This window comes from Dendrobates tinctorius, unplaced genomic scaffold (genome assembly GCF_039654945.1).
Source record: "Dendrobates tinctorius isolate UK_male_01 unplaced genomic scaffold, ASM3965494v1 ptg000003l, whole genome shotgun sequence".
NCBI classification, from domain to species: Eukaryota; Metazoa; Chordata; class Amphibia; order Anura; family Dendrobatidae; genus Dendrobates; species Dendrobates tinctorius.
The window spans coordinates 85,535,588-85,563,229 of NW_027361671.1; the positions used below are offsets into that span (position 1 = coordinate 85,535,588).

At 43.9% G+C, this 27,642-nt stretch overlaps 1 protein-coding gene and 1 long non-coding RNA gene across 5 annotated transcripts in view; one reads left to right on the top strand and one right to left on the bottom strand.

Annotated features, from left to right (window-relative positions):
- LOC141068106 (synergin gamma-like) overlaps positions 1-8,719 on the bottom strand; it is a 30,705-nt gene extending 21,986 nt beyond the window's left edge. For 2 of the 4 annotated variants that reach the window (XR_012226492.1, XM_073558290.1), the window contains exons 1-3: positions 8,492-8,719; positions 3,812-3,862; positions 780-876 (exon numbers count right to left, since the gene is read on the bottom strand). Coding sequence is in view for 3 of the 4 variants with exons in the window: in XM_073558290.1 (XP_073414391.1) it covers positions 780-876; positions 3,812-3,862; positions 8,492-8,512 (169 nt within the window). In the remaining variant the exon portion in view is untranslated. The remainder of the gene's footprint in view (positions 1-779; positions 877-3,811; positions 3,863-8,491) is intronic. The other 2 variants (XM_073558278.1, XM_073558300.1) reach the window with 1 other exon arrangement.
- The window catches only part of LOC141068522 (uncharacterized), a 78,567-nt gene that overhangs the window by 27,009 nt on the left and 23,916 nt on the right, over positions 1-27,642 (top strand). The gene's annotated exons all lie outside the window — the stretch shown is intronic.

Consider the following 27,642-nt stretch of genomic DNA (forward strand, 5'->3'; position numbering starts at 1 on the left):
AATTTTTTGAGGGTTTTAGTGTATTCTACTGTGGCTCCTATGATATTCAATTTCAAAGGTGATTATGAATACCCTATTCAATGTTTTTTTTATTGAGATATCATAATACTTTGATTTTTTTCTCATGCTTTCCTGATTTCTTATACATATTACTATTGTCTTTTTTCTGGTTTGGCTTCAGGCACCTTTTTCTCTTGTGTGGTTTTATATTGTTATAAATAAAGAGTTGATTTTTTATATATTTTGTCTCTGTACAACACTTCTTGATCTAAATACAACTTATATGTCGTGTGATCTATATGGTTTAATCTGACATTTAAACGCAAACATCACATGGAAACTTAAATAGGAACTGACCCCATTGTTTGCAAAGGGATAGTTCCCACCTGTTTTTGTGGTGGCCTGATCACAATATTTCATGTATCGCTGGAATCCAGCCTTGGAATAAATGGATAAAAAGCCTCACGGCAACAGATTGATTAAAAAATTAATGTTATTCTATGGGGCCGTGCACATGTGCGATGTATTCCTCGGACCAAGGAAAAAAAAAAATCACAGCTTGAAGGATTTGTATCTGATATTCGGAGGGCACTAGAACATGCAACGCAATGGTGTTGTGACCCAACCAAACCATCAGTTTTGATCCACTGAGATGCATCAGACTCAAAAAAATGAGCATGATACAGCAGATACTGTATATGTGAACCTCACCTAAGACCGTGGATGACCCTTTTAATGTAAAAAACTGGTGAGGCCCTAAAAAAATAGAATGTAATTACCTGATATATAATCGGCTCCTTGAGAAGACAAGAGCACTTCGCTGCACACTGAGGGTTGACTAATGCTGCTTAGTATTTCATTGGCCTTCTGTATAACCTTCATATTGAAAAGAGAAAAGTCTAGATGTCTTATCTTCAGCCCTTTATATAACACTTTTATTGTGTATCATGCAATCCATAAGGACCTGTCACCAGGTCAAAGTGGCCAATGTGTGCTCTTATTTTATTCCCACTGCTCTTGAATATTTTTTTTTATAAATCCACCATATGGTTTCAGAGATATAGTCCTTTTTATATAGTACAAATTTGATGGACTTTATAAAGGGGCGTGGCTATCAGATTCTCTGTAGGCGTGTCTTTAGGCTGCTATGTATTATGACCCTGTGAGAAATGCCCCCTTGGAAAAGATTGTAACAATTGCCACTAAATCAAAAGTCCGATATCTATGGAACAGTAGGGTGGACTTTTTTTTTTCTTTTTTTTTTAAAGTACTAATTAGTTGAACAGCGAGAATAAATCAAGCTCAAAAATGGATCACTTTTCATCTGGTGACAAGCTTCTTTAACGGGCTACCTCTGTAAGACTATAACTTAAAGGGAATCTGCCAGCAGGTTTTTGCTATGTAATTTGAAGATAGAGGCTGAAACACAGAATTCAAGAATGTGTCACTTGTCAAAGTGTGTGCTGTTGTTTACTAACTGTGAAGGATTTATCACTAAGAGATTAACATTGCTGGACTAGTCCTGCAACTAAGCACCTCACTGACTATGGACTTTGTACACAGAGAGCTGTTATGAATGGGTCACCGAGGAGGATGGCAGGAACAGGCTAAGCCACCAGAAGACCAGAGAGGTTGGTAACTAAGCGGATTGCAGACCCCTGATCCTATCCGCACAACTAGCAGTAGCCGTGGGGCGTTCCTAAGATGCTCTAGATGCTTTGTCACAGCCAGAGGACTAACTAAGCCTAAAGACAGAAAGATTAAATCTAAACTGCCCCGGAGCAGATCCCCAAAAGGAATAGCCCCCAAACATATATTGTCGGTGAGACAAGATGAGACACAAACACAGGCAGAGACCAGACTGAGCAAACAGTGGGGCCCAAGCTGTCTGGACAGGACAGGACCGAAAAAGATACTGTCTGCAATCATGCACAAAACCCTGAAAAAGTCCAACACTTCTGATATACAAAAAAACCTGAGATCACACAATCTCATCCACGCTAGTTCAGCACTCTGGTATAAACTGGCAGCAAGCAAAAAGATACTAACATAACGGGACTGAACAAGCTGCAACATATGAAACCGGGCCCAGCGCTGCCACAAGCAGGGAGCACTCTAAACCCTACCAACAAAACAGAAAGCAAAAAAAGACACAACCAGATTAGATGCAAAGGATTAGCAAAAGAATCACTTAGCTGAAAATGCAGATCAGGCAGGGGACAAAAGAGCTCCAAATGCACACAGAGGAATAAATCACCAGCAACCTTCAAGAGTAGCCAGCTCCATTATATGCTCCCAGCCAGCAATCCCAGAGTCCCAATTATTATCGTCAGGTGGAGAACGTCCATCCACCTGGCCAGCTCCACTACTCTCAGTAACCAGCAGAGGGAGCTCAGCTCAGAAATCCGAGCAAGGGAGTTCACAACAGAGAGCCTGGTGTTGGCGGGGTTAGCTTTCTCACCTCTGCTTCACTCTAAATCTAAAAGCTCTGGTTGTGTCAGAACTGCTTCACCCAGTAATCTGTTATAAATGGGTCACCGAGGAGAAAAAAACAAAACAAGCTAAGTCACAGAAAACCAGAGAGGTTGGTAACTATGCAGATTGCAGATCCCTGATCCTAACCACACAACTAGCAGCAGCCGTGGAGCGTACCTACGATGATCCTATATGCTTCATCACAGCCGGAGAACTACATAAGCCTGAAGCAAGAAAAGGGGAAAAATAACTGCCCCAGAGCAGACCCCAAAGGAAAGACAGCCCCCACACATGTATTGACGGTGAAACAAGATGAAAGCACAAACACAGGCAGGAAAATAGGCTGAGCAAACGATGGGGCCCAAACTAACTAGAAAGGAAAGGAAAGACACTGTCTGCAATCTGCAAAAAACTCTACAAAAATAATGTCCAACACTTCTGATAGCAAAATTAACCCTGAAGTCACTAGACTTCTCCCACTATATCAGCACTCTGAAATATTCTGAGACAGAGCAAAAAGAGGCCAATCTAATAAGGGACAAAAAGCAAATTGGCAAATAGAGGTAAATAAGAGTGGAAATTCAACACAGCCCCAGCCGGGGCTGTCTGACCACACAAAAAACTGAATAGACCAACAAAATCAAGTGTGAACATTAGCAGAAAAACTTAGCTTTAGATGACTGGAACAGAGCTGAAAACCAAGACCTGACAAGCCAGAAGGAATCACCAGCACCAGAATAGGGAGTCGGCTGTCTTAAATCCAGTCTGAGATTCCTGAGGTCCAATAGTCATCCTCATTATCAGGTGGCAGATCTCTACTGATTAAATCAGCCTCATTACCTCCTGTTACCACCAGAGGGAGCCTGGCAGGAGAACTCAAAACTGGTGGACCAGAAAATGAACTCACAACAGTAATCTAAGTGATACATCACTGGATTCAGCTTCTCTTTGCCTTCCTTAGACTGCTCTCAGATGAGATAGCAAAAACCTGCTGACAGACTTCCCTTTAAGGCTTGGCAGGAAGGGAAAGTAATAGTGTATTAACACATAAGACATATTAATAAGATTGTAAAATGTTTAATTAAAGTAATAGTTGCACAGGGAACCCCTGTGTAATTTAAAAAGTACAAGATGCCATTACATTTAAACATATATTAATCTGAAAGGGCACCAGCATTTCTACAGAGCCCAGCTCTATCTTATCTATCTTATGCCCCACTTAGCTGTCTTAAGTCCCACTAGCAGGCAATACATTTAACATATAGTTGTATATTTCACATTAATTATGTTGATAAAGCATTTGAAAAATATAAAATTAAAACGTATATATCATTACCTTGTGAATGTTCTGCAAGCAGGTCTTCAAATGAGCAGTGCAAGTATCAAGCTAATAAAAAAAGAAAGCTAAATAAAACAATAAAAATAACAATAGATGATAGTTATGTATTCAACAAAGATTCAGTGTACAGTAATCATATCAGTTTGACCTTTATGTTTACTGACATAAATGCTACTACAATGATGTTAACCTTGCGGGGGGAGCATTTTTTCCCACCTTTTTTATTCAGTTCACTTTCTGAAAATCCTGGTTCACGATAGAGTTTATTATAAAAAAGACAGAACACCCCGATCAGAACCGCTAAGCTTACTGGTCGGCTGCAGCCATTTCGAAACATCAGGAATAACTGCAGAGGCTCACCAGTGGAACCAGGGATGGTAGGTACGAGGTTTGGGGGTTGTATTTTTTTTTTAGAACAAGCTGCACTCAGGGACCACGGTTTCCTTAAAGGGAATCTGTCACCTCATTTTCGCGCTGTATGTAAATTAGTTGGGTCCGGTCCGATTGGCGGTGTTTTTGCTCTTTTCCTCCACCCCTCCTTGGCCCCTGTAAGCAATCTTTCAGGTAATTTCCGTAGTTCTCATCCATATTTCGCGTGTGCGTATTGCAATCTCCACTCGCGCGTGTGCAGTATGCTTTGCCCAACTGCGGGCAAAGTCAGAAAAAAGTAGTTCGCATGCGCCGGAAGTACTATGTCCCGGAAGTATTTTGCTGCCATTTCTGTGTTCTGGGACATAGTTCACAGGCGCATGCGCACTAATGCTTTTCGGATTTGCCTGCAGTTTGGCAAAGCATATTGCGCACGTGCGAGTGGAGATTGCGATGTGCACGCACGAAATATGGACGCGAACCACAGAAATTACCTGAAAGACTGCGTACAGCGGCCAAGGTGGGGTGGAGGGAAGGAGCAAAAACACAGCCCATCGGACCGGACCCAACTATTTTACGTACAGCATGAAAATGAGGTGACAGATTCCCTTTAACCCCTTGCGATTTTCCGTGTTTGCGGTTTAATTTTTTGCTCCCCTTCTTCCCAGAGTCATACATTTGTTATATTTCTGTCAATATGGCCGTGTGAGGGCTTATTTTTTGTGGAAAAATTTGTAATTTTAAATAGCACCATTAATTTTACCATATAGTGTACTGGAAAATGGGGAAAAAATGCCAAGTGTAGTGAAACTGCAAAACAAGTGCAATTCCACAATAGTTGTTTTTTTTTTTTTTTTTTTTATTTCCCATGTTCACTAAATGCTAAAACTAACCTGCCAATATGATTCTCCAGGTCATTACAAGTAAGCAGATACCAAACCGAAAAAAAAATAATTGTGGAGTATTGATTTTTTTTCTCGTTACGCCATTTACTGAGTGGATTAATTTACTTTATATTTTGACAGATTGGACATTTCTGAACTCAGTGATACCAAATATGTTTTTTTTAATAATATTGGTTTATTTTGAATGGGGCAAAAGGGGATAGATTTGAACTTATGTTTTTTTTTTATATTTTTAAAACATTTTTTTTTTTTTTTTACATGCTACAATAGTCTCCTTAGGAGACCTGAAGCTGCGATCATCTAATCGCAGCCCTGCTATGTGTAGTAGAAATCATGATCTACAATGACAGGCATGGGGGTCTTGTGCAGACCCCCGGCCGTCATGACAACCCATCGGCACCCCACGATCATGTGTCGGGGCAACGATGGGTGTGTCTTATTACACACTTCCTGTTTGCACAAGTTAACCTCTTCACTCAGAAGCCTGTTTTCACTGACCCGGCCAATTTTTTCAATTCTGACCACTTTATGAGGTCATAACTCTGGAATGCTTCAATGGATTAGTGGAGATGGTGAGGGAACACTTAACTAGTTTAATTGAATTTAAATCTCCGGGACCAGATGAATTACCTCCTAGTGTACGGAAAAGGTTAACAGAGGAAATTGCAGAACCACTAGCCAGAATCTTTGAAAAATCCTGGAAAACAGCAGAAGTCCCAGAAGATTAGAGAAGGGCAAATGTTGTCCCTATCCTCAAAAATGGAAAGAAGATGGAGCCAAGAAATTACAGGCCAGTGAGCCTTATTTCTATAGCAGGAAAGTTATTTGAAGAAATTATTAAACAGCATGTATGTAAATACTTGGAAAAGACTACGGTAATTAACCAGAGCCAGCAGGGATTGTAGCAGACAAGTAATGCCAGACTAATCAAATTTCCTTCTATGATGGAATCACTAACTGGGTGGATCAGGGAAATGCGGTAGATATAGTATATATCGACTTCAGCAAAGCATTTGATAAAGTATCTCATACTATCTTTATTGAAAAAATGACCGAGTATGGGATTGACAAGGCTACGGTTATGTGGATTCATAACTGGCTCATTGATCGTACTCAAAGAGTGGTGATAAATGTTTGCACATTCAATTGGAAAAGTGTTTCAAATGGGGTACCACAAGGCTCTGTCCTGATCCCCAGTGTTCAACATTTTTATAAAAGATCTAGATTTGGGAATTGAAAGTAAACTAATCAAATTTGCAGACGATGCAAAGGAGGGATAGCTAACACTAGAGAAGACAGAAAGGATTTAGAGGGATCTAGATGAGCTTGAACAATGGCCATCGACTCATAAAATGGTATTTAACGGAGAAATGCAAGACTCGATTCTACATGGGGGCAAGAAAAATGAAAATTACATCTATACAATGGAAGGAATAGAACTAAGCAACAGCACGTGTGAAAAAGACTTGGATATACTAAAAGATCACAAACTGCACATGAATCAACAGTGTGATGCATCTGCAAAAAAAAAAAGCAGACAGTTCTAGGATGCATTAAGAGAAGCCTACAGTCTAGGTCATGTGAAGTAATTGTCCCCCTCTACGTCTCCTTGGTCAGACGTCATCTGGAATACTGTCTCCAGTTCTGGGCACCACATTTTAAAAAAAGACATTGAAAAATTGAAGCAAGTTCAGAAAAGAGCTACCAGGATGGTGAGGAAACTGCAAAGTGTGTCCTACAAGGAACAGTACACATCCGTGCACTGTGCGTGTTTTTCATGGACCCATTTACTAGTAATGAAACTTTTCATCTGTGATACCGGAGAAAAACGGACATGTCTTAGTCAGTTTTGCACGAATACACGGTCTATGAAACAACACGGACATGTGGTCAGCCCCATAGACTATAATAAAAAACATTGATAAAGCACATGGTGCAACACGGAAATCTAAATGGTGCGTTAGACTGTCAGTTGAACCCGTCAATATCAGCGGGTTCAGCCCACGTTAGTGTATGGGGGCCCTTAAGGCAGACAGTGAAAAGTAATTAAAAATATCCAAGTCTATAAACATGCACTTCCATATTTGTATCTATATTATCATGCTGTATTATTCCTAGCCCTTAACTCTTACATATTTTTGCAACAAAACTGTTAGGGTATACACCCACGATCAGGGACTGCTGAAGGTTTGACGCTGCGTATTTATGCAGCATCAAACCCACACCGGCCAGCGTTGACAGCATACTGTAGTGGATGGGATTTCAAGAAATCCCATGTCCTCTATACGTCCAAAGACGCCATGGCTCACCCGCGGAGACGGACATGTGGTGCGTCTGTCCTGACCGCTGCATGCCAATTTTTCCGCAAGAGAAGATTCACCCATAGAATGTTTTGGATGCAGTAAATCCGCACAGTTCAGTGAACACATGCGAATTTACCTGCGTTTAATAAACGGCAGCGCTTTGGACGCAGCATACATACCTGCGTCCAAAGCGCTGTTAGTTCCGGATCGTGGGCACTCGGCCTAAATGACTTCTGCAAGCGATCCTGATACCTGGTCCTCAGGCCTCATTCAGCCGTTAGTCATTTTTATTTTAGGCCACGTTCACACATTCAGTATTTTTATCAGTAATTTTATCAGTATTTCTAAGCCAAAACCAGGAGTGGGTGATAAATACAGAAGTGATGACGTGTTTCTATTATACTTTTCCTCTGATTGTTCCTCTCCTGGTTTTGACAAATACTGATGTAAAATACTGACCGTGTGAACATCCAATTTCCATTAGTGTTTTGGCAGTTTTTCTCAGATGGAAAAAAATGAAGGTTTTTGTACCTTCCTATATGAAATATTTAATAACAGACAGCGCACAGATGGCTTCCGAGTGCGGTCCGATTTTTTTCACAGACCTATAAGCTTGCATTGGAGAAACTGATCTCAGTGCTGTAAGGGCTCATACTCACTTGCGAGAGACTTGCAAAATTTGCATGGAGTCTCTCGCATGAAAACCTGGCACTGCCGCCAGCACTCGGACTAGAGCATGTGGCTGCATATAAATACATGTAGCCGCACGCTCCGGTCCGATTGCTGGCGGCAGTGCCAGGTTCTCATGCGATAGAATAAAATACTGTACACTCTACTGGGATTTTTGTTTTCCTTTTAACATACATACTTATAAAACCACTATAAATCCCTGTGTGAAGGAGCCTGTAAAGTTAAGGCCATCTGAACTAGTACAAGGAAACTGCACAGCCGTCATGCTTAGTGTGAGCTGCCAGGCGGCATTTATGCTTTTTCCATGGATTTTCGGCAATATCTGCACCTTGAGTAGACTGTGTGTAGACTGGACGTGTGTGCCTGCATGCAGAATGCGGTAACAGTGTAAAAGTGCTGCAGATACTCACCGGAGCAGGTTCTATGGCCATTACTGAGTATGACTAGGAAACAGATTAGAATCAGGTGCTGCTCCCAGTGTGAGGACAGTCATATCTGTCTGTTCAGGTGGGAATAGGCCCCATAGCCGTCCAGCAGTGTCCGCTCCCATACAAGGCAGGTAACACTGTGAAGGTGTGCAGCGAGTTTCCTGGGAGTGGTTGTGCTAAGGCTTAGTGACACGTTACCTGAGGGAGCCCTGCCAGGTGACTTCACTGCAGAGTACAATGCATAGAAGAGCAAACATAACTTACACAGAATCCAGTGAGGGTCTAGTAATGTGGAGTGTAATAACTACTGGGCCTACAGAGACAGGTGAGACACCGCTCCGTCATTCCTACTAGTGCGTCATCCAGTGGTCCCCAACTCCAGTCCTCAAGGGCCACCCACAGGTCGTGTTTTCAGAAATTCCTCAGCATGACTAACGTGATAATTGCATCACCTGGGCTATACTGGTTTCACATTTGCGTCTGGGAACGCAGCGTTTGACCCGCATAGATCCACATACGTCATCCATACATATATTTAACATGGTGTTCGCAGGGACATGCGTTCGCTTGAGGATGCGTACATATGCGTCGTTTAGGGGTCTGCGGCGGTGTCCGTCAAATGCAACATGTTTCATTTTTTGAGGCATCAAAAATCCGTCAAAGATGCGCAGGCATGCGCATGCGAGGAGTGCGTAAAAAAAAAAAGCATTACTGTCTATGGGAATGCATGCGTTATTCAAAATACATATAGAAGTCCCATGAGACACGCCCATTTTTGTCTGATGTCATATCGATTGCATGCGCATAAACAATGCAAATGCGTGCACACGAGGCATTTTTTTCTGTCATGCATAAGATGATGCGTATAAAAACGCTGCGTAAACATGCATTTTGCATGTGGATGCGGATGATACGCTGCGGACTCGAATGCTAATGTGAACCTAGCATTTGAATCCTGAAAACATGACATGTTGGTGGCCCCTGAGGACCAGAGTTGGGAAACACTGATATAATCCAAAGAATTACTGAACAAACCACCATGGAATAAGCAAAAGACACAGCTCCAGTACATAACATCGGGGTGTGACACTACAGCCAGACAACATACAAGAATTACGGGGGCTCAGTGGTTAGCACTGCAGCCTTGCAGCGCAGGGTTCAAATCCCATCAAGGACAATATCTGCAAGGAGTTTGTATGTTCTCCCCGCGTTTGCGTGGGTTTCCTCCCACACTTCAAAGACATCCTGATAGGGAATCTAGATTGTGAGCACCAATGGGGACAGCGACGATAATGTCTGTAAAGCGCTGTGGAATTAATGGCGCTAAATAAGTGAGTAAAATAAATAAATTAGCAACAGATTTCACTCATTGTATTCTGATCAATGAAATCTGCTGGGATCAGCAGCATTTTAATAAGCAGAGCAAATTGTCTTACACTTTAATGAATAAGGTTTTTACAATAAACTGAAATCTTAAAGCAAAGACTCAATGTGTAAATCCACTCCAGGAGTACATTTAACTGAGACTTTTGACTGCAAAGCCTAAGGTTTCATTTTGTTACCCATACATGTTATCTCCATATTTTACATGGATACAACACGTACCAATTAATCTATGCCGCCGTTCATGTGTCTGTGGTTTTCCACGATCTGTGTGTCTGTACAATACTCAAAGAGGCATATCTATTTTTTTTTCCATCAGCACGGTTGAAAAGAGACAAAGTAGGTCTGGGAAAAACATGTACAACACACGGATGGCATCATTATTCACATTGCAAAAGATAGGAGTTTTGTCATTTATTTATCCATTCGTGAAAAACACTGATCCAAAACACCGATGGCTCCGGTACCATTTTTTTGCGTACCTGAAAAATACTAATGCCTAAATGAAGCCTAAAGGCTAAAGCAGGTCAAAATTGCACAACTTAATAGGAATCTGTGAGTAAAATCAACCCTCCGAAGCGGTCTATATGGGCATGTAGGTCATAGGAAGCTGAATAAAATGATACCATAATATCTGCGATGTCTTATTCCTGAGAATTCCACACTTTTCTTATATAAATAAGACATTGGATTACAGTTATCAAGTTATCATTTTATTCAGTTTCCTATGACCTACATGCCCATATTTAAGGTCTCATTCAGGCCGCCGTGCATATATTCAGTTGGTGAACAAGCTACTATTTTATACAGCTTGATGCAAACACATTGATCAGTGAAACATTTAAAAAATGAAAATCAACAGTATAAGAAAATTATATACACTGAACAAAAAATATGGTTTATATTTTTGTTCAGTGCATATAATATTCTTATACTGTTGATGTTCATATTATAAATGTTTCAACACATTTGATTTTGCCCCATTTTTCATGAGCTAAACTCAAAAGGCCTTTTCCTCTCAAATACTGTTCACAAATTTGTCTGAGGCCTCTTTCAAACGTCCGTTTATTTTCAGTACCGGAAGAAACGGTACCGGAGGTATCTGTGTCCGTGTGTGTACTACGTGTGCCACACGTGTGCCGCATCAGTACCACACGAATAGTCGTGTGGAAGAAGTGCTACAGTAAGTGCTGTTCCCCGGTGACAGGTGTTGAAGCCAGCTGTCATTCTCCCCTGCTCTGCCGGCGAGCAGAGGAGAATGATGGGTGTTATATTAAAGCCCGAATGACAGCATATGGGGGCTGTAGAATACCCCATTCATCCGCACCTACTGTCACTGTTATTAGCGGCAGCAGGTGTCGGATGAGGAGGGTAAGAGTCCCAAAAGCTCCCACCTGCTGTCATTCGGACTTTAATATAACTCTCATCATTCTTGTCTGCTTGCGCAAATCGCTGGCAGAGTAGGGGAGAATGATGAGAACCGTCTTCAGCACCTGCCGCCGGGGAACAGCGCTTACTGTAGAGCTTCTTCCCCGGTGCCGATGTGTGTCACATGGAGGACATCAATGTGTGTTCTCCGTGTGCACATGTGCGGGACGTTTTGACGTCCGTGCTGACAGCAAAAAACGGACATGTCATTAGCGTGTTTTGCCCACAACACACAGTCCGTGGAAACACACTGACATGCATAGACCCATTCATTTGAATGGGTCTACGTGAGTATGTGTCTCTGGTATGTGTGAAAACTGTCACCACACGTACCGGAGACACGGATGTGTGAAAGAGGCCTGAATCTGTGTTAGTGGGCACTTGTCCTTTGCCGAGATAATCCATCCACCTCTCCGGTGTGGAATATCAAGATGCTGATTAGACTGCATGATTATTGCACAGATGTGCCTTAGGCTGTCCACAATAAAAGGCCACTCTAAAATGTGCAGTTTTACAATATTGTGGTCAGGGCGGTGTCAGAAAACCAGCCAATATCTGGTATGACCACTATTTGCCTCACGCAGTGCAACACATCTCCTTTGCATAGAGTTGATCAGGTTGATCAGGTTGTTGATTGTGGCCTGTGGAATGTTGGTTCACTCCTCTTCAAAAGATATGTGAAGTTGCTGTATATTGGCAGGAACTTGAACACGCCGTTGTATACACCAATCCAGAGCATTCCAAACATGCTCAATGGGTGACATGTCTGGTGAGTTTGCTGGCCATGCAAGAACTGAGATGTTTTCAACTTCCAAGAATTGTGTACAGATCTTTGCAACATTGGGCTGTGCATTATCATGTTGCAACATGAAGAGATGGTCGTGGATGAATGGCACAATAATGGGCCTCGGGATCTTGTCACCATATTTCTGTGCATATTCAAAATGGCATCAATATAATGCAACTGTGTTCGTTGTCTATAACATACGCCTGCCCATACCATAATCCCACCGCTACCATGGACCACTCGATTCACAACACTGACATCAGCAAACCTCTTACCCACACGTTTGCCATCTGCCCTGTACAGTGAAAAACCTGATTCATCCATGAAGAGAACACCTCACCAAAGTGCCAGATGCCATAAAATGTGGGCATTTGCCCACTCAAATTGGTTACAACCACAAATTGCAATCAGGTAGAGACCCTGATGAAGACGACAAGCATGGACATGAGCTTCCCTGAGACTGTTTCTGACAGTTTGCGCAGAAATTCTTTGATTATGCAAACCGATTGTTGCAGCAGCTGTCCGGGTGGCTGGTCTGAGCTGATCTTGGAAATGAAGATGCTGGATGTTGAGGAACTGGACGGGTGCTGTCACACGTAGTCTGCAGTTGTGAGGCTGGTTGGATGTACTGCCAAATTCTCTGAAACGCCTTTGGCGACGGTTTATGGCAGAGAAATGAACATTCAATCCACGGGAAACGATATTTGAGAGGGAAAAGCCTTTTATGTACATAGAAAAAGTTTTAGATCTTTGCATTCAGCTCAGACGATACAGGTTTCAGTAACATGTTCAGGTTTAGACAACACGGGTTTCAGGGACAGGTTCTGGTTGAGATAACACTCGTTTCAGGAACAAGTTCTGGTTCAGACATAGGGGACTTGGCTACTGACTAGTTGTACAACAGTAACTCATTCAAGGTGGTTACTAGGGAGGGTGTCTTATATACTTGATGCCTCTCAGCTATTGACTGGTAGCATTTCCAAAGTGTGCGCTGCCCGTTTAAGAATCGGGGAGCCTGTGCGGCATGTGCATGACAGGAAGCCGCACCTGGGAACGGGAACACCGACATGCGGCCAGGAGGTGAGTATATTGGCGTCCTTGCTGGGAGGAGGGAGAGGGACCATGCAGGGATGTTGGGATTGGCGTTACAGCACCCCTGCCCTTATGACCCCTCTTCTTCAAGCCTGCAAGCAAACTCTGTGTAAGAAGTGGGGCATGACAATTCTCCCTGGAATCCCACAATCTCTCTTCAGAACCACATTCTCTCCAGTTAAATAGAAGAAAGGTTTTATCTCTCACCTTCTTCATGGCCAGGATGCTTCTCATCCAGACACCCTCAGAGCAGACAGAAGCAGGCGTAGTAACAAGATCCTTGAATTTCAATGTCTCTCCTTGCCTGGCCAGACCAGCCACCATCTTGTAAGAAGCAAAAGCAAATTGGAGTTCTTGAGTTCTTCCTCCTGGTCGATGGATAGGAAAGACCTGGAAAGCGCTTCCACCTTGACATTCTCGTTAGCTGGCCTCTAGAAAATTGAAGATACCCTCTATGGGTCCATCTTCACACTGGGGTCCATGAGGATAAGTCCTTGAGATGGTGAGGGTCCAGGGAGCAGGTCTATGGAGTAATTGCCTTGTCTGTGTGGAGGTAACATCTTTGCTTCCTTTCTATTGGAGACGTCAACGCACGACCAGTCGTCAGACAGAAGATCTGGTGGAGAATATGGCGTCACTGGCGGCTGAACTGGAGGTGCAGTGACCAATCACCTCTCGTGACATGACTGTCCTCAATTAAGCACCTCACCGGATCTCTATTTCAGAACGGGCTCAAGAGTTTGCAACCAAGGAAGGTCCAAGAGAAGTGGATGCAATAGACCAGGCTGTTGTGAGTTCATTTTCCCCTTCGTCACTGGGGTCTGGTGAACTCCCTATTCTGGTAAAGGAAGGTAATGAGCCTGATTATCAGGCACCTGAGTCTAATGAGGATGACTGGCTGAGTGGAGTCACGGACTGGATATAAGGCTGCCGATGTCCTTCTGCCCTGCGGGTGACTTCTCTGTGAACATCTAGGACACCAGTCTGATTCCTGCTCCTCTAAAGCTAAGTTTCTGTTTTGCCTGTTAGCTTTTTGTTTTGTTTTTTGTTTTCCTTGCTTTTCAGTATTCTGCCATTCCCTTCTGGAGTGAGCTGAATCTCATTTTGCCTGTAGCTCTGTCTTCAGTATATTCCTGAGTACTGACATAGCTTTTTTTGAAGCCTAGCGTCTTCAGGGCCTTTTTCACTGTCAGTCTGTTGGCTCTTATTTTCATAGGGTTTTTCACGGATTGCAGACAGCAGCCTTCCTGTCCTTTTCTATTTAGTTAGCTTGGGCCCCTCTTTGCTCAGTCTATCTTTCTGTCTGTGTTAGTATTTTCATCTTGCTTCACCGTCATTACATGTTGGGGGCTGCCTATTGCTTTGGGGTCTGCTCTGGGGCAATTTAGATTTCCCCTTTCTTTCTTTAGGCCTATTTAATTCTCCGGCTGTGATCGAGGGGTCTAGGGCATCGTAAGAACCCCCCACGGCTACTGCTAGTTGTGTTGATAGGTTCAGGGGTCTGCAATCCGATAGCTGCCAACTTCTCTGGTTTTCTGGACTTAGCTAGCATTTCTGTTTTTGCCTCCTACGATGACTCAATCATAACACCAGGCAGTACAAAGAAGTTGAGCATCTCCGTATGCAGCATTACAATCCGGAGTTCTACTTGCTCAGTAACCACTTGAATGACTTTGTATAGGGCCTTTCTCTCGACAGATGACACTATCAAAGAACTCTGAATGCTTTGAATGGGAATCTGATACCGATCCACCACAGCTTGCGGCAAGAAATTTCCTACCGAGCCAGAGTCAAGGTAGGCTGCCTCAACAAACCAGGCGCCACCACATGACACAGATACATTCAGAGTCAATAGTTTGTAGGAATTACTCTCTCTCAGAGTAGCTTCTCCTACAGACCCTAGGCTTTATAGCTTTTCCAACTTCTCAGGACAAGAACGGATGAGATGTTCCTTGATACCACAGCAGTAGCACAATATCTTGGCACGACAGTGTTCCAGCTGCTGCTCAGTCAGCCTAAAACGATCAACCTGCATGGGTTCAGAGAAGACGGCTGTCTCAAAAAGCTAGGGAATGAGCTGCCACAGTTTCCTATCATGGGTAACCTCTCTGGTCCGTTCCTGGAACCTGAAATCAGTCTGGATTGACAGGGAAATCAGGTTGTCTAGAGTAGCAGGGATGTCTAGACCAGCCAATTCTTCCTTAATCCTTCTGGACAAACCCTCCCAGAAGGTGGCCACCAAAGCTTCATCGTTCCAGCCAAGTTCGGAAGACGGTGCGGAACCGGACAGCAGTCTGGCATACAGACAGACCTCACTGACACATTTTGAGAAGGGAAGATGCAGAAGAAGATACACTACCCGGACCATCAAAGACCTTACAAAAGGCCACCAGGAAAGCCTGCAGACCCAAGGTCACAGGGACACCTCTCTTCCACAAGGGGTTGAGCCATACTAGGTCCTTTCCTACTAGGTGGGACATTAAGAATCCCACTTTAGCCCGATCAAAGGGAAACTGATAGGCCAACATTTCATAGTTCAGCGTGCACTGGTTTAGGAACCCAAGGCACTGTTAAGGATCCCTGTAATAACATGAGGAAGCAGACAGCTAAAGATTAGCTCCATGAGCATGAGTTGCAGACTGAGTAGTAATGGCCTCAGTGGCTGCAACTTAGACTGGAGTTGATATGTGGCGCCCCTGAGGCTCAGTCGCCACAGAGGTACTGCACCTCCTTCTGAGGTGTAGTATCCCACCATCCAGGTAAGGTGGAGACTCCTGACCACACTCCAACACCTGCACCCCACACCACAAAGTAGTGTAGCAAAGCACCTTCAGCGGCTCCCTGCTTGGAGTATAGCAAAGCACCCATTGGTGGCTCCCAGCTTGGAACACGAAACGTGCTGGGAGGTGGGTGGAGTTAGTTTTACATTACAAGGAGCGGGAAGAGTTTAGGATGAGAGGTCAGTTGGTTAGAGAGTTGGAGAGAAGATCCCCGGAGAGAGGGATGGAAGGATGGAGGTGCTGCAGCGGATCCCAGTGATCTGTGTTGGGAACTCATTTTCTGGTTTACCTCTGGCTTCTGGTGAGGTTGGTGGAGCTGGCTGTGTTGACAGAGGAGTCGTGAGTTCTCCATCCGGGCTCCCTCTAGTGGTGAAAGTAGGTAATGAAGCTGATCTAAATGGCAGAGACCTGCCACCTGAGGAGGAGGACTGTGAGTGGACATCAGGAGTCTCTGACTGGATTTAAGTCAGCCGACTCCCTAATTTTGTGCTGGTGATTTTTTCCTGCCCTGAGGTTCTGGTTTTCAGTTCTGTTCCTGCCATCTCAAGCTAAGTGTGCTCTGCTATTTTTTCACATGAGATTTGGTCTGGTTTACTCAGTTTTGTGGTCAGCCAGCCCCTGCTGGGGCTGTGCTGATTTTCCATTCTTATGTCTCTGTTTATGCCAGTTTGCTTTTTGTCCCTGATCAGATTGGTCTCTTTTTGCTCTGTCTTCAGAATATACCAGAGTGCTGATATAGGGAATTGAAGTCTAGCGACTTCAGGGTTTTTGTTATCAGAAAGTGTTGGACTTTTTTTGGCAGGGTTTTGTGCATGATTGCAGACAGCATCTTTCCTTTCCTGTCCTTTCTAGTTAGTGTGGGCCCCATTGTTTGCTCAGCCTATTTTTCTAACTGTGTTTGTGTTTTCATCTTGTCTCACCGACAATACATGTTTGGGGGCTGTCTATTGCTTTGGGGTCTGCTCTGGGGCAGTTTAGATTTCCCCTTTTCTTGCTTTAGGCTTATTTAGTTCTCCGGCTGTGACGAGACGTCTAGGATCATCGTAGGTACGCTCCACGGCTACTGCTAGTTGTGTGGATAGGATCAGGGGTCTGCAATCGGCTTAGTTACCAACCTCTCTGGTTTTCTGTGGCTTAGCTTGTTTTTGTTTTTCCTCCTCGGTGACTCATTCACAACAGATCTGGGTCTGCTGGCACGGGAGAGGAAGAGAAAGAGCAACGTTGACTGAAAGCCTGATTCTCCATAGAAGGAAAGATTAGCACGGAACGTGAGGAGTAAGAGAGAACAGAGGACGTGGGTTAGAAGAGCACCCTTCCTAGAAGTTCTAAGCGCAAGGCCGGGGCCCGGTCCCCAAGGTTGTATGGATACTAATGGTCCTGCAGCAGACACCGGAGGAATAGAAGTAGAGACCACTTTATTCCCACAAAAACTTGGGGGCACGACAGCAACTGGATAGTGAGCCGGGACTTAGTAGCAAGGAGTCCCCGAAGCAGGCTACAGCTGTCTGCCGTACAAGTAGAGTTCATAGGAACATCGGACAGGAGGCACTCCAGTGTAACTCAGTACTAGGAGTACTTCACTCAAAGGCGCTATAAGAGGAGACGTTCAGCAAGGCACAGATTGGCGGAGTGTTGGAAAGGAGTATTCCATCTGGCCTGGAGGTTGACTGAGTCCCTGACCCGGAGGACACGGCACGGAGACAGGCACTTGTTTGTACAACAGACTGTGAGTAAAGCTTTGGAACTACATGCTCTGGTGTCCTCCACTCATTCCTGCGAGAACCGGCCCAGCACTGCTGCATCCTCTGCGCCTGACACTATACCATCTGCGTGTCACCTCACCTACACTGCCCTGGGACTACAGCCCTGCCTCTGGAAGGATATAACATCCTTGCTGCACCACACCATCTGTCCCAGAGGAACTGTCTGCAGCGTCGGCTTACATTCACATTGCCGAACACCACAGGTGGCGTCACGAATCCCTTATAAACTTTCACTACCACAAGCACACTAAAGCAACCCCCTTTTACAATGAGAGCCCAGGGCCACGGGCCGGGTCACAGCTGCCGTGACATCTCCCATTGAAGCTCATAGGGCCCGGTACCGAGTACCCCACAGCCCTGGGAGGGCGACCCAGATGAAGCAGCTGACGTCAGGGATTCCAAATGGCTATTCACTGTCCACAGATAGGAAACAATTTTGTCCTGCTGATCTCACTGGCGGGACATCTCTTGATACAACTCCGAGTGTGATAGGGCATTGGGATCAGTGGGGTCCATGGCCTGAGCAAGCTGTCACACACATGGATTGTAAACCCACTTTGCCACGATCAGGGCTTATCCAGGAGGGGCGTGGCTAAGCAGCTATCTGATGTTTTCTAGGCAGTATGACAGTGATGTTATACGCCGGCAACATCACTGTCATGCACCACCTGCAACGGGAACACACAAGTCAGCCGTCTGCCTCTGCTAGGTCGACAGCCTATTGCGATGGCGATGGGGCAATACATTTCAACTGAATGTATCTACGAGGACGCGGATTCAGTTGACACCAGCCGGCCAACTCTGCGTCATGCTTGTGGGCCCTTTGGTTTGAATTTATAGGGGGACTCCCGTAAATTCACTGTGAAAAGCTAAACAAACAGCTGTGAACTGTTATTAATATCCTGGGAACCTTATGTAATATTGCCCCTTTCCCAGATCATTAACATCAGCCCCGCAGCCGTGGGCTTTCCCTCTGCGGATTATGAAAATTGCACGGGGGCCCACACCATTTTTTTTTTCAATTAATTCTTTATTTTACACAGGAGGGACACAGCGGGTGCTAATACAACTCCCTTCATTGTCATCTGGCCACGCTGATCTCAGTGCGAGCAGGAGACAATGATGAGAGCTGCATGAACTGTACTGCTTTTCCCAGGCACTGGTACATGTCACGCTGATGCACACAGATGTCATCCGTGTGTCATCAGTCTGCACATGTGCGGCATGCTTTTTGTCCGTGCTGCACAGAAAAACCCTGACACATCTGCAGATTTTTCACTTGCACACATGTCAGTTATTATTACCTCCAATCTGCATTAATACTTTGACTACTTAGCAACACTGGATTTTAGAGCAGGGCCGGCCCGAGAGATTACGGCGCCCTAGGCTAAACTATTTTGTTGCGCCCCTATTATTCTTGGCAGTAGATGAAAACTTGGGATATAAATTTAGGAGCAAAATAAACCACAACAACAATGATTAATTAACTCTTTCCTAACTCTTTCATCTTCTGAGAAGTTGTATAGGACAAATATATACAAAGTAATCAATAACACAAAACAAAAACGACCATAGGTAATTAAAATTTTTGTTTCCTTGCCTTTTTTTTTTAAAAGGATGACACTAAGTCACCGAGATTAATTTGTTTAGCAACTTCAGATTCTATCGAAATTGTTGCCAACCCAACCAACCTCTCTTGTGTCATATTTGCCCTTAAATATGTACACTTTTCTTTCCATCCCTAAAACTTTTTGCCTTTTGAAAAGATTTTTTATAATTTTTTCTATTTTTTCTCTGGCGCCCCCTTTGGGTCGGCGCCCTAGGCGGCCACCTAGTTCGCCTATACGTTCGGGCCGGCCCTGTTTTAGAGGCAGCTTAAAAAAAAAATCACCACTAGTTCTGTAGGTATGGTCAATGGGCAAAGATTTACTGAATCGACTTTTATGAGAAAAACAGCAATATAACCTGCATTATTTCCCCATGAGATAGCAGCGGAAGTTTGTGTACTTATCGTAAAGATATGTTCACATACGGCAAACTTGTATCAGAAATCTCAGCAAAATATCTGTAGGACGAGTGGAACCATCACAGATTTCTACAAGTTTGCAGCATGTGACTATTGAGGTGAAAAGTTGCGCAACTGGTTCACAAAATTTGGTGCATATTACACCATATTTTCTGTTGTAATTGTCTTTGTTTATTATGCGTTTATTGGATTTATTGTTGCATTTCTTTATATAAATGTTCCCCGTAGTGTGGAAAAGATCTCCAGTCATTAAAATAAGACCAGGGGTTCAAGTAACATTGCTCACTGACTTGTGACTTTGGCCGCAGTGCAGGCGGGGATCATGTGACATGTACTAACCAGTTCAGCCAGTTCTGCAAAGAGTGACAGGAATACTCTGCTATGGAAGGAAATGTCTGTCCCTCTCAGGCTGTGTGAACACAATGAGTTTTTTAGAGTACGTTCCCACGTTCAGGATGTACTGCGGATTTGACGCTGGTTTTTTATACAGCGTCGAAAACGCAGCGGCCAGATGTTACAGCATAGTGGATGGTCCACTGTGCGTCTATGTGCACCTGCGGATCACCCGCGGAGACTGACATGTGGCGCATCTTTCAGATCCGCAGCACATCGATTTCTCTTGCGAAAAAACTTGGCACTCAAAATTGAATGTATTTCTTAATTTTAATCACAGTCCATGTAAACAAGTACAAAAAATAGACGTTTTCGACTTTTTCAAGTGAATGGGTCCATGAATTAAAAAAAAAAAACACAGCACACACGCCATCCACATTGCATTTGTGTGGTCTTTTTTTACTGACTTGTTGTTTGGCGAATTTCATTTTTATTTTCTCTTACAAGACAAATTGAGGACACATGAATGTTAAAAAACGGACATGAACACAACGGGAACGATTCATCAAAGGTTTCACACCACATTCTGGCATAAAAGTTTTGAAAAATGGTATATCCTACATAAAGAAATAATAAAGTCAGTGTTCCAGGGTATCAGCCTTTTAGGTATATATAGTACATAATGTCTACGGCATGTGACAACTCACCTGCCGCATGTGCACAGTCTGGTCAGTGTCTCCTGCTTAGTGCTGCAGCGTCTCAGTGATCTTTGTAATCGCCAGTGAGTATTCCCAGTCTAAATTGGGAGAACAGCTGCAGTACCCATGCATTCTCTATGGAATTTTCCAGGCCAAGACCATGCTAATCCTGTGTAATAATCTCTCAGGCAAAACAAAAACTTTGACGCTGCTAATAAAAGGACAGACATTTTTTGTCTAAGGCCGGAGTCACACTAGCGATTAAAACGGACGAATGCAATGCGATAAAAAATTCTATGGGGCAGCTCACATCATGCGATTTTTTATCGCATCCGATCGTCGGACCGAGACAATCGCAGCATGCTGCGATTGTCACCGATTTTCGGATCGGATTCGACAATGCAAGTCTATGGATGCGATTAAAAATCGCATTGAAAACGCACCACACGTGTGACTTGCGATTAAATCGCAAGACTTCTCAAGGTCAACAGCAAAGAGCATCAGGCATTGGCATTGGATGTCAATTTGATGCTTAGATGCGAATAAAATCGGTTCCACGCCGGAAAATGGGATGACAGACGGATCCCTGGACAAGAATTCTTTGTGCGATTTCGTACCGTTAAAATGGGACCAATTTTTTATTCGCTGTGTGTGACTCCAGCCTTAGGCTATGTGCACACGTTGCGGATTCTGCTGTGGAATTTTCCCCGCAGATTTTGCTAAATCCCCAGGTAAAATGACCTGCGTTTTACCTGCGGATTTAGTGCAGATTTAGGCTGCTTTCACACATCCGGCTTTTTTAATCCGGAACGATGCGGCGAAAAGTGTGAAAACCGGATCCGGAATTGGATCGGGTTTTGGCACATAGAATTTAATGATCGCCGCATTGTGCCGGATGGACATGCGGCGCCTCCGTTTTTAGCTGGAAGCGTAAAATCTGCGCCGTCTGGCATTAGCAAAAAAGTTGCCTGCAACGTTTTTTTGCAGCGCCGGAATGGCTTTTTCAACAGCGCATGCGCTGACACTCAGGTTTAACCCACAAGTGCCCGGCGAGCGCGCGTGTATCTCTCTCCCCCCCCCGCATACCGCTGCCTCTCTCGTCCCTGGTGCGGCTCCTTTAAATGCTTTCCAACCGGATCAGGCGCCGCATCTGCATCCGGTGTCACCGCTGCAGGCCTGATCCGGCGGTACGGCTTTTCGCCGCACAACGCCGCACCCCTGACACCGGATGTGTGAAAGCAGCCTTAGGCTATGTGCACACGCTGCGGTTTTGGCCCTGCGGAACCGCAGCAGTTCCGCATACATGGTACAGTGCCATGTAACCCTATGAGTTTTTTTTCCGCAGCATGTCAATTGTTTCTGCGGATTCTGCTGCGGTTTCACACCTTTAACATAGTAGAGGTATGAAACCGCAGGGGAAACCACAGAAAAACCGCAGGTCACTTTACCTGCGGTTTTACCTGCGGTTCCGCGGGAAAAAACCTGCAGGTGAAACCGCAGCGTGTGCACATAGCCTAACTGCGGATTTTCTGCAGTTTTTGTGCAGATTTCCCCTGCATTTTGACACATGCGGATTCCTATAATGGAGCAGGTGTCAAAACGCTACGGATCTGCACAAAAGAAGTGACATGCTGCAGTTTTGAATCAGCGGAAAAAAAACAGCATGTGCACAGCGGATTTTTTTTTTAAATAGGCTCAAATGGTACTGTACATCACTTGCAGATCTGCTGCGGATCCGCAGGGCCAAATCCGCAGCAGAATCTGCAGCGTGTGCACATAGCCTAAGGCTATGTGCACACGTAGTTTTTTGGGTGTGCGGATTTTGTATTGAAAACCGCAGATAAATCCGCAGGACAAAAGTCCTGCGGTTTATCTGCGGTTTTGCCCTGCGGTTTTACACCTCATAATGGATGAGGTGTAAAACTGCAGCGTTTCTGCACCAAACAATTGACATGCTGCGGATTGTAAACCGCAGCAAAACCGCGCGGAAAAATCCGCAGCATGTGCACTGCGTTTTTTTATTTCCATAGGAAATAAAGGTACTGTACAATGCAGCAAAATCTGCTGCGGACCCGCAGGTGCAGAAACGCTGCGGAACCACAGCAGAATCCGCACCGTGTGCACATACCCTTAGGATTCGCTCAAATCTGCGTATGAAATCGGCGAGTGCAATTTGAGAAAAAAATCACATTGCACTCCCACTGTTATTTTTTTTTAACTCAAATAGATTTTTATTAAGAACATCATCACAGTATTCATACAACAGTGGTACAAGCAGTTTTGATTTTCCCATAAACCACCCCCCCCTCAACAATGCAAACTCACCCCACCCCCAGCCCTTCCCCCTTTAGACAGCTCATATTATCTCTTTAAGGGCTCATACTCACTGGCGATAAAATTGGATGAGTGCAATCCGATTTTTAATCTGATTGCACTCTGACCCATGTTAGTGAATGGGTGACATCTCACTTGCAATTTTTTTCTCAGCCAAAATCGGTCTGAGAAAAAAATCGCAGCGATTTTCGCCAATAGAAGTCAATGGGTGCGATTAAAAAAACGGACCAAAAATGGACCATCCGTTTTCCATCCGCTTTTAACGGATGCATCACCATTCTGTGGTATAGAACACTGTAAATGGTCCTGTAAATGACTGTAGAAAAAGAGTGGCTGGGAAAAAAAAAAGATGGAAAATGGATGGAAAAATAAAAAATCGCATAGAAATCGCATGACACTGGCATAACACTCCACCCTTTTTTCCAGTCCAGAAATCGGACTTTTTTAAAACGCCAATGGGTATGAGGCCTAACACCACCTGTACACATATATAGAATTACATTATACAGCATCATCTGTTATAGCAGTGTAGACAGACAAACCCCATATACATACCCCCGAGACCATTCATTCACCTATCCACTCATCCCAATTCCATCCAAGGCGTCCACAGTTTGTCATACATCACCAGTTTTCCCCTTTATTTGTAGACCCCCTTCTCCAGCTTAAGGACATGCTTCACATAGGCAAGGTATTCTCCCCTTGAAGGTGGATCCTCCTTTATCCAATTCCTCGCTATTACCTTACAAGCCATATATAGTAATCTAGCAATTGCCACCTTCAGATTGTTTGGACTTTTATCTCCTCCACATATCCCAGCAAGCAAACCACTGACTCTCTTGGGACCACACACCTATAAGCCACTTCCACATGACTCAGGATCACTAACCAAACACCAGCCAATCTTGGACACGTCCATAGCATATGAAATAATCCAGCATTTTCGTTCTTACACCGAGGACTCCCACTAATGTTATTCAATGAGGCCGTGCTCATCTGCAAGTCTTTCCTCATGTAGAATTGGGGTGAGGAAAAAATTGCAGCTTGATGTACGAGTTATATGGACCGGTAAAACGGACAAGACTCAATTGCATGGCACACGGACCATGCATGTGCTATCCGATTTTTATGTACACATCTCATAGGAAACCCGACATTTCGTCAGCAGAGTACAGTAAATTCAAGCGTACATGGAAAATGTCAGTGAGATATATAGAATCATAGAATGTTAGAGTTGGAAGGGACCTCCAGGATCATCATGTCCAATCGCCTTCTCAATGCAGGATTCACTAACCCATCTCAGACAGATGTCTGTCCAGCCTCTGTTTGAAGACTTCCATTGGAGGAGAACTCACCACCTCTAGTGGCAGCCTGCTCCACTCATTGATCACCCCCACTGTCAAAAAGCTTTTTCTAATATCTAATCTGTCTCCTCCCATTCAGTTTTATTCCATTGCCTAATGTGTTTTCTTGTGCAAATGAGAATAATGATGATGCCTCTACATTGTGGCATTCCTTTAGATATTTTTAGACAGCTATTAAGTTTCCTCTTAGCCTTCTTTTTTGCAAGCTAAACATTCCCAGATCCTTTAACCGTTCCTTGTAGATCATAGTTTGCAGTCCACTCATCATCCTGGTAGCTCTTTTCTGAACTTGCTCCAATTTTTTAAAATGTGGTGCCCAGAACAGGACACAGTATTCCAGATGAGGTCTGACCAAGGAGGAGTAGAGGGGATAATTACTTCACGTGATCTAGACTCTATGCTTCCCTTAATACATCCTAGAACTGTGTTTGCCTTTTTGCTGCTGCATTTATTATTTATTTTATTTATTATGCTTTGCTTATATAGCGCTATCTTATTCAGCAGCACTTTACATACATTATCATCAGACTGTTGAGTCTTGTGCAGTCTGTGATATATTAGTATACCCAAGTCTTTTTCAAAAGTGCTGTTGCTTAGTTCTATTCCTCCCATTCTATAGATGTATTTGTCGTTTATCTTGCCCAGAGGTAAAATCTTTCATTTTACCCTGTTAAATACCATTCTATTTGCTTCTGTCCATTATTCAAGCTTATCTAAATCCTTCTGAATCCTATATCAGGCTAAATTCACATTAGTGTTCGGGGGCTTTGCGGAGGTCTGCATACTTCCTCCATTAAGCTCCGCCTACTTCTGCATGCGTCCTGCATGCCTATCTTTAACATTGGGTACACAGGACATGCAGGTGCGTTGTTTTGACGCGCCCACCAACCGCACGGGAACGCAACAAACTGAGTTTTTTGTGCGGACGGCGGGCGTGTCAAAACGACGCATCCGCATACCTCCGCATGTGTTGCGCACCAAATTTTAAAGAGATGTATGCAGGACGCATGCAGAAGTATGGGGTAGTAGGCGGAGCTTAACAGAGGAAGTACGCAGCCCTCCGCAATGCCCCCGAACGCTAATGTGAACCAGGCCTCAGTCTTCTCTAGTGTTAGCTATCCCTCCTAGCTTTGCATGGTCTGCAAATTTGATTAGTTTACCTTCAGTTCCCTTATCTAGATCATTTATAAAAAAAAGTTGAACAACACTGCTTTGCGTGTATATTTTTGTGTACGAGTATTTAGCAAATAAAGAAATGAAAAAATTAGTGTGGGGTCCCCCTTATTAAAGCCCGCAGCTGAGAGCTGGTGTTATTATCCTGGGAAGGGGCTAATATCCTTGGATCTTCCCAGACTATTAATATCATCCCACAGCTGTCTGCTTAGCCTTCACTGGTTATTAAAAAGGGGGGACCACCTAAAAAAATGGGGTTGGGTTCCCCCTAGTTTTAAAAACCAGCAAAGGCTAAGTAGACAGCTGGGGCCTGATACTAATAGTCTGGGAAGGGATCATGGATATTAGCCCCTTCTCAAACTGATAACACCAGCCCTCAGCCTCCCCAGAAATGGCACATCCATTAGATCCAATATCCGTGGCCCCTTCCAAGTCTATTATCAGCTCGCACCTGGCTGCTTAGCCTTTGCAGGTTATTAAAAATACGGGGGGGGGGGCTCACGTCATTTTTTTGGGGGGGTCTCTCCTGTTTAATAGCCAGTAAAGGCTGAGAAGACAACTGTCAGCTGATATTAATGGGCTGGGGAGATGCATAGAGATTGGCCTCTTTCCAGATATTAAGACCAGCTCTCAGTTGTCTTCTTTCACTTAGCCGGTAATTAAAAATAAGGGGGACCCCGTGTCATTTCTTTTCTTTTATTTATGTATTAGCTAAAAACAAGTACAGAAAATTTCACACGCAAAGTGTGGGTTACATATATCACTGGCATCTATCTATCTATCTCTGTATATAAGATTGTTTTATTACTTAGAAAACTAGCTTTAAATGACTGAGAAATACAGTACGTAAAAGGTGATGTTATATACGGATTGCATACGGATGTAATACGGATGGTAGGTAAGAAAAAAACGTACACTCGCAAAGCACTCGCATGACATGGATGCTATGTGAGGAAAAAACGCATGACATTCACTAACTTTTCTGGCTGAGAATCTCAGCCAGTTTATATGCGCAGATGTGAGCGAATCCTAAGGCTGGATTCAGAAGGCTATGGAAAAACAGGGGAGTCTTGTCTGCAAATTGTGAACACAACTGGCTCAGTGTACTTGTTCCTATTGTGGACACGTGCCACAGCTACCTTTCTATTGAATACTTTTTTCTCGCCAGTAAAATGGATCAAAGTAGTGCATGCATCCATTGTGTTCTCTGTGTGCGCTCTGTGATGGACACAGACCAATTATACTCTCTTCTGTATGAGCCCTTATATATTAAATAAATTGAGGTGTGGAATTATGCATATCCCCTGATAAAGAACACATCAAAATGCGCGTCTGGTGAGCATTACATCGCCTACAGGACTCAAGATCTGGGTATTCTATAGCTACTACTGTCACAATCCATTTTTGGATTTGTGGCAGATCTGGTTCCATGGGGTTAAACCTTTTTTCCTTTCTGGCAAGTGGGAATTAAATGTCAGTTTTTCCGCGCTGGCAAGCTTGTGTAGTTGCTCTCTGGGTGCAGTGGTGCTTTGCTGAGTTCGCTTTTCTGGTGCCTTATTCTGCTGTGTGGTGCTTTGCAGCAGAGAAAACCAAGTTGTGTTTTTGTTACCTTGTCCCTTTGGTGTCTGTCACTTCCCCTTTGTATTATCTGCAGAGATGAGGCTAGTGCTCCTTGCTGGCCAGTGCACTAGCCAGGGCAGATATACAGTACAGACCAAAGGTTTGGGCACACCTTCTCATTCAAAGAGGTTTCTTTATTTTCATGACTATGAAAATTGTAGATTCACTCTGAAGGCATCAAAACTATGAATTAACACATGTGGAATTATATAATTAACAAAAAAGTGTGAAACAACTGAAAATATGTCGTATATTCTAGGTTCTTCAAAGTAGCCACCTTTTGCTTTGATTACTGCTTTGCACACTCTTGGCATTCTCTTGATGAGCTTCAAGAGGTAGTCACAGGAAATGG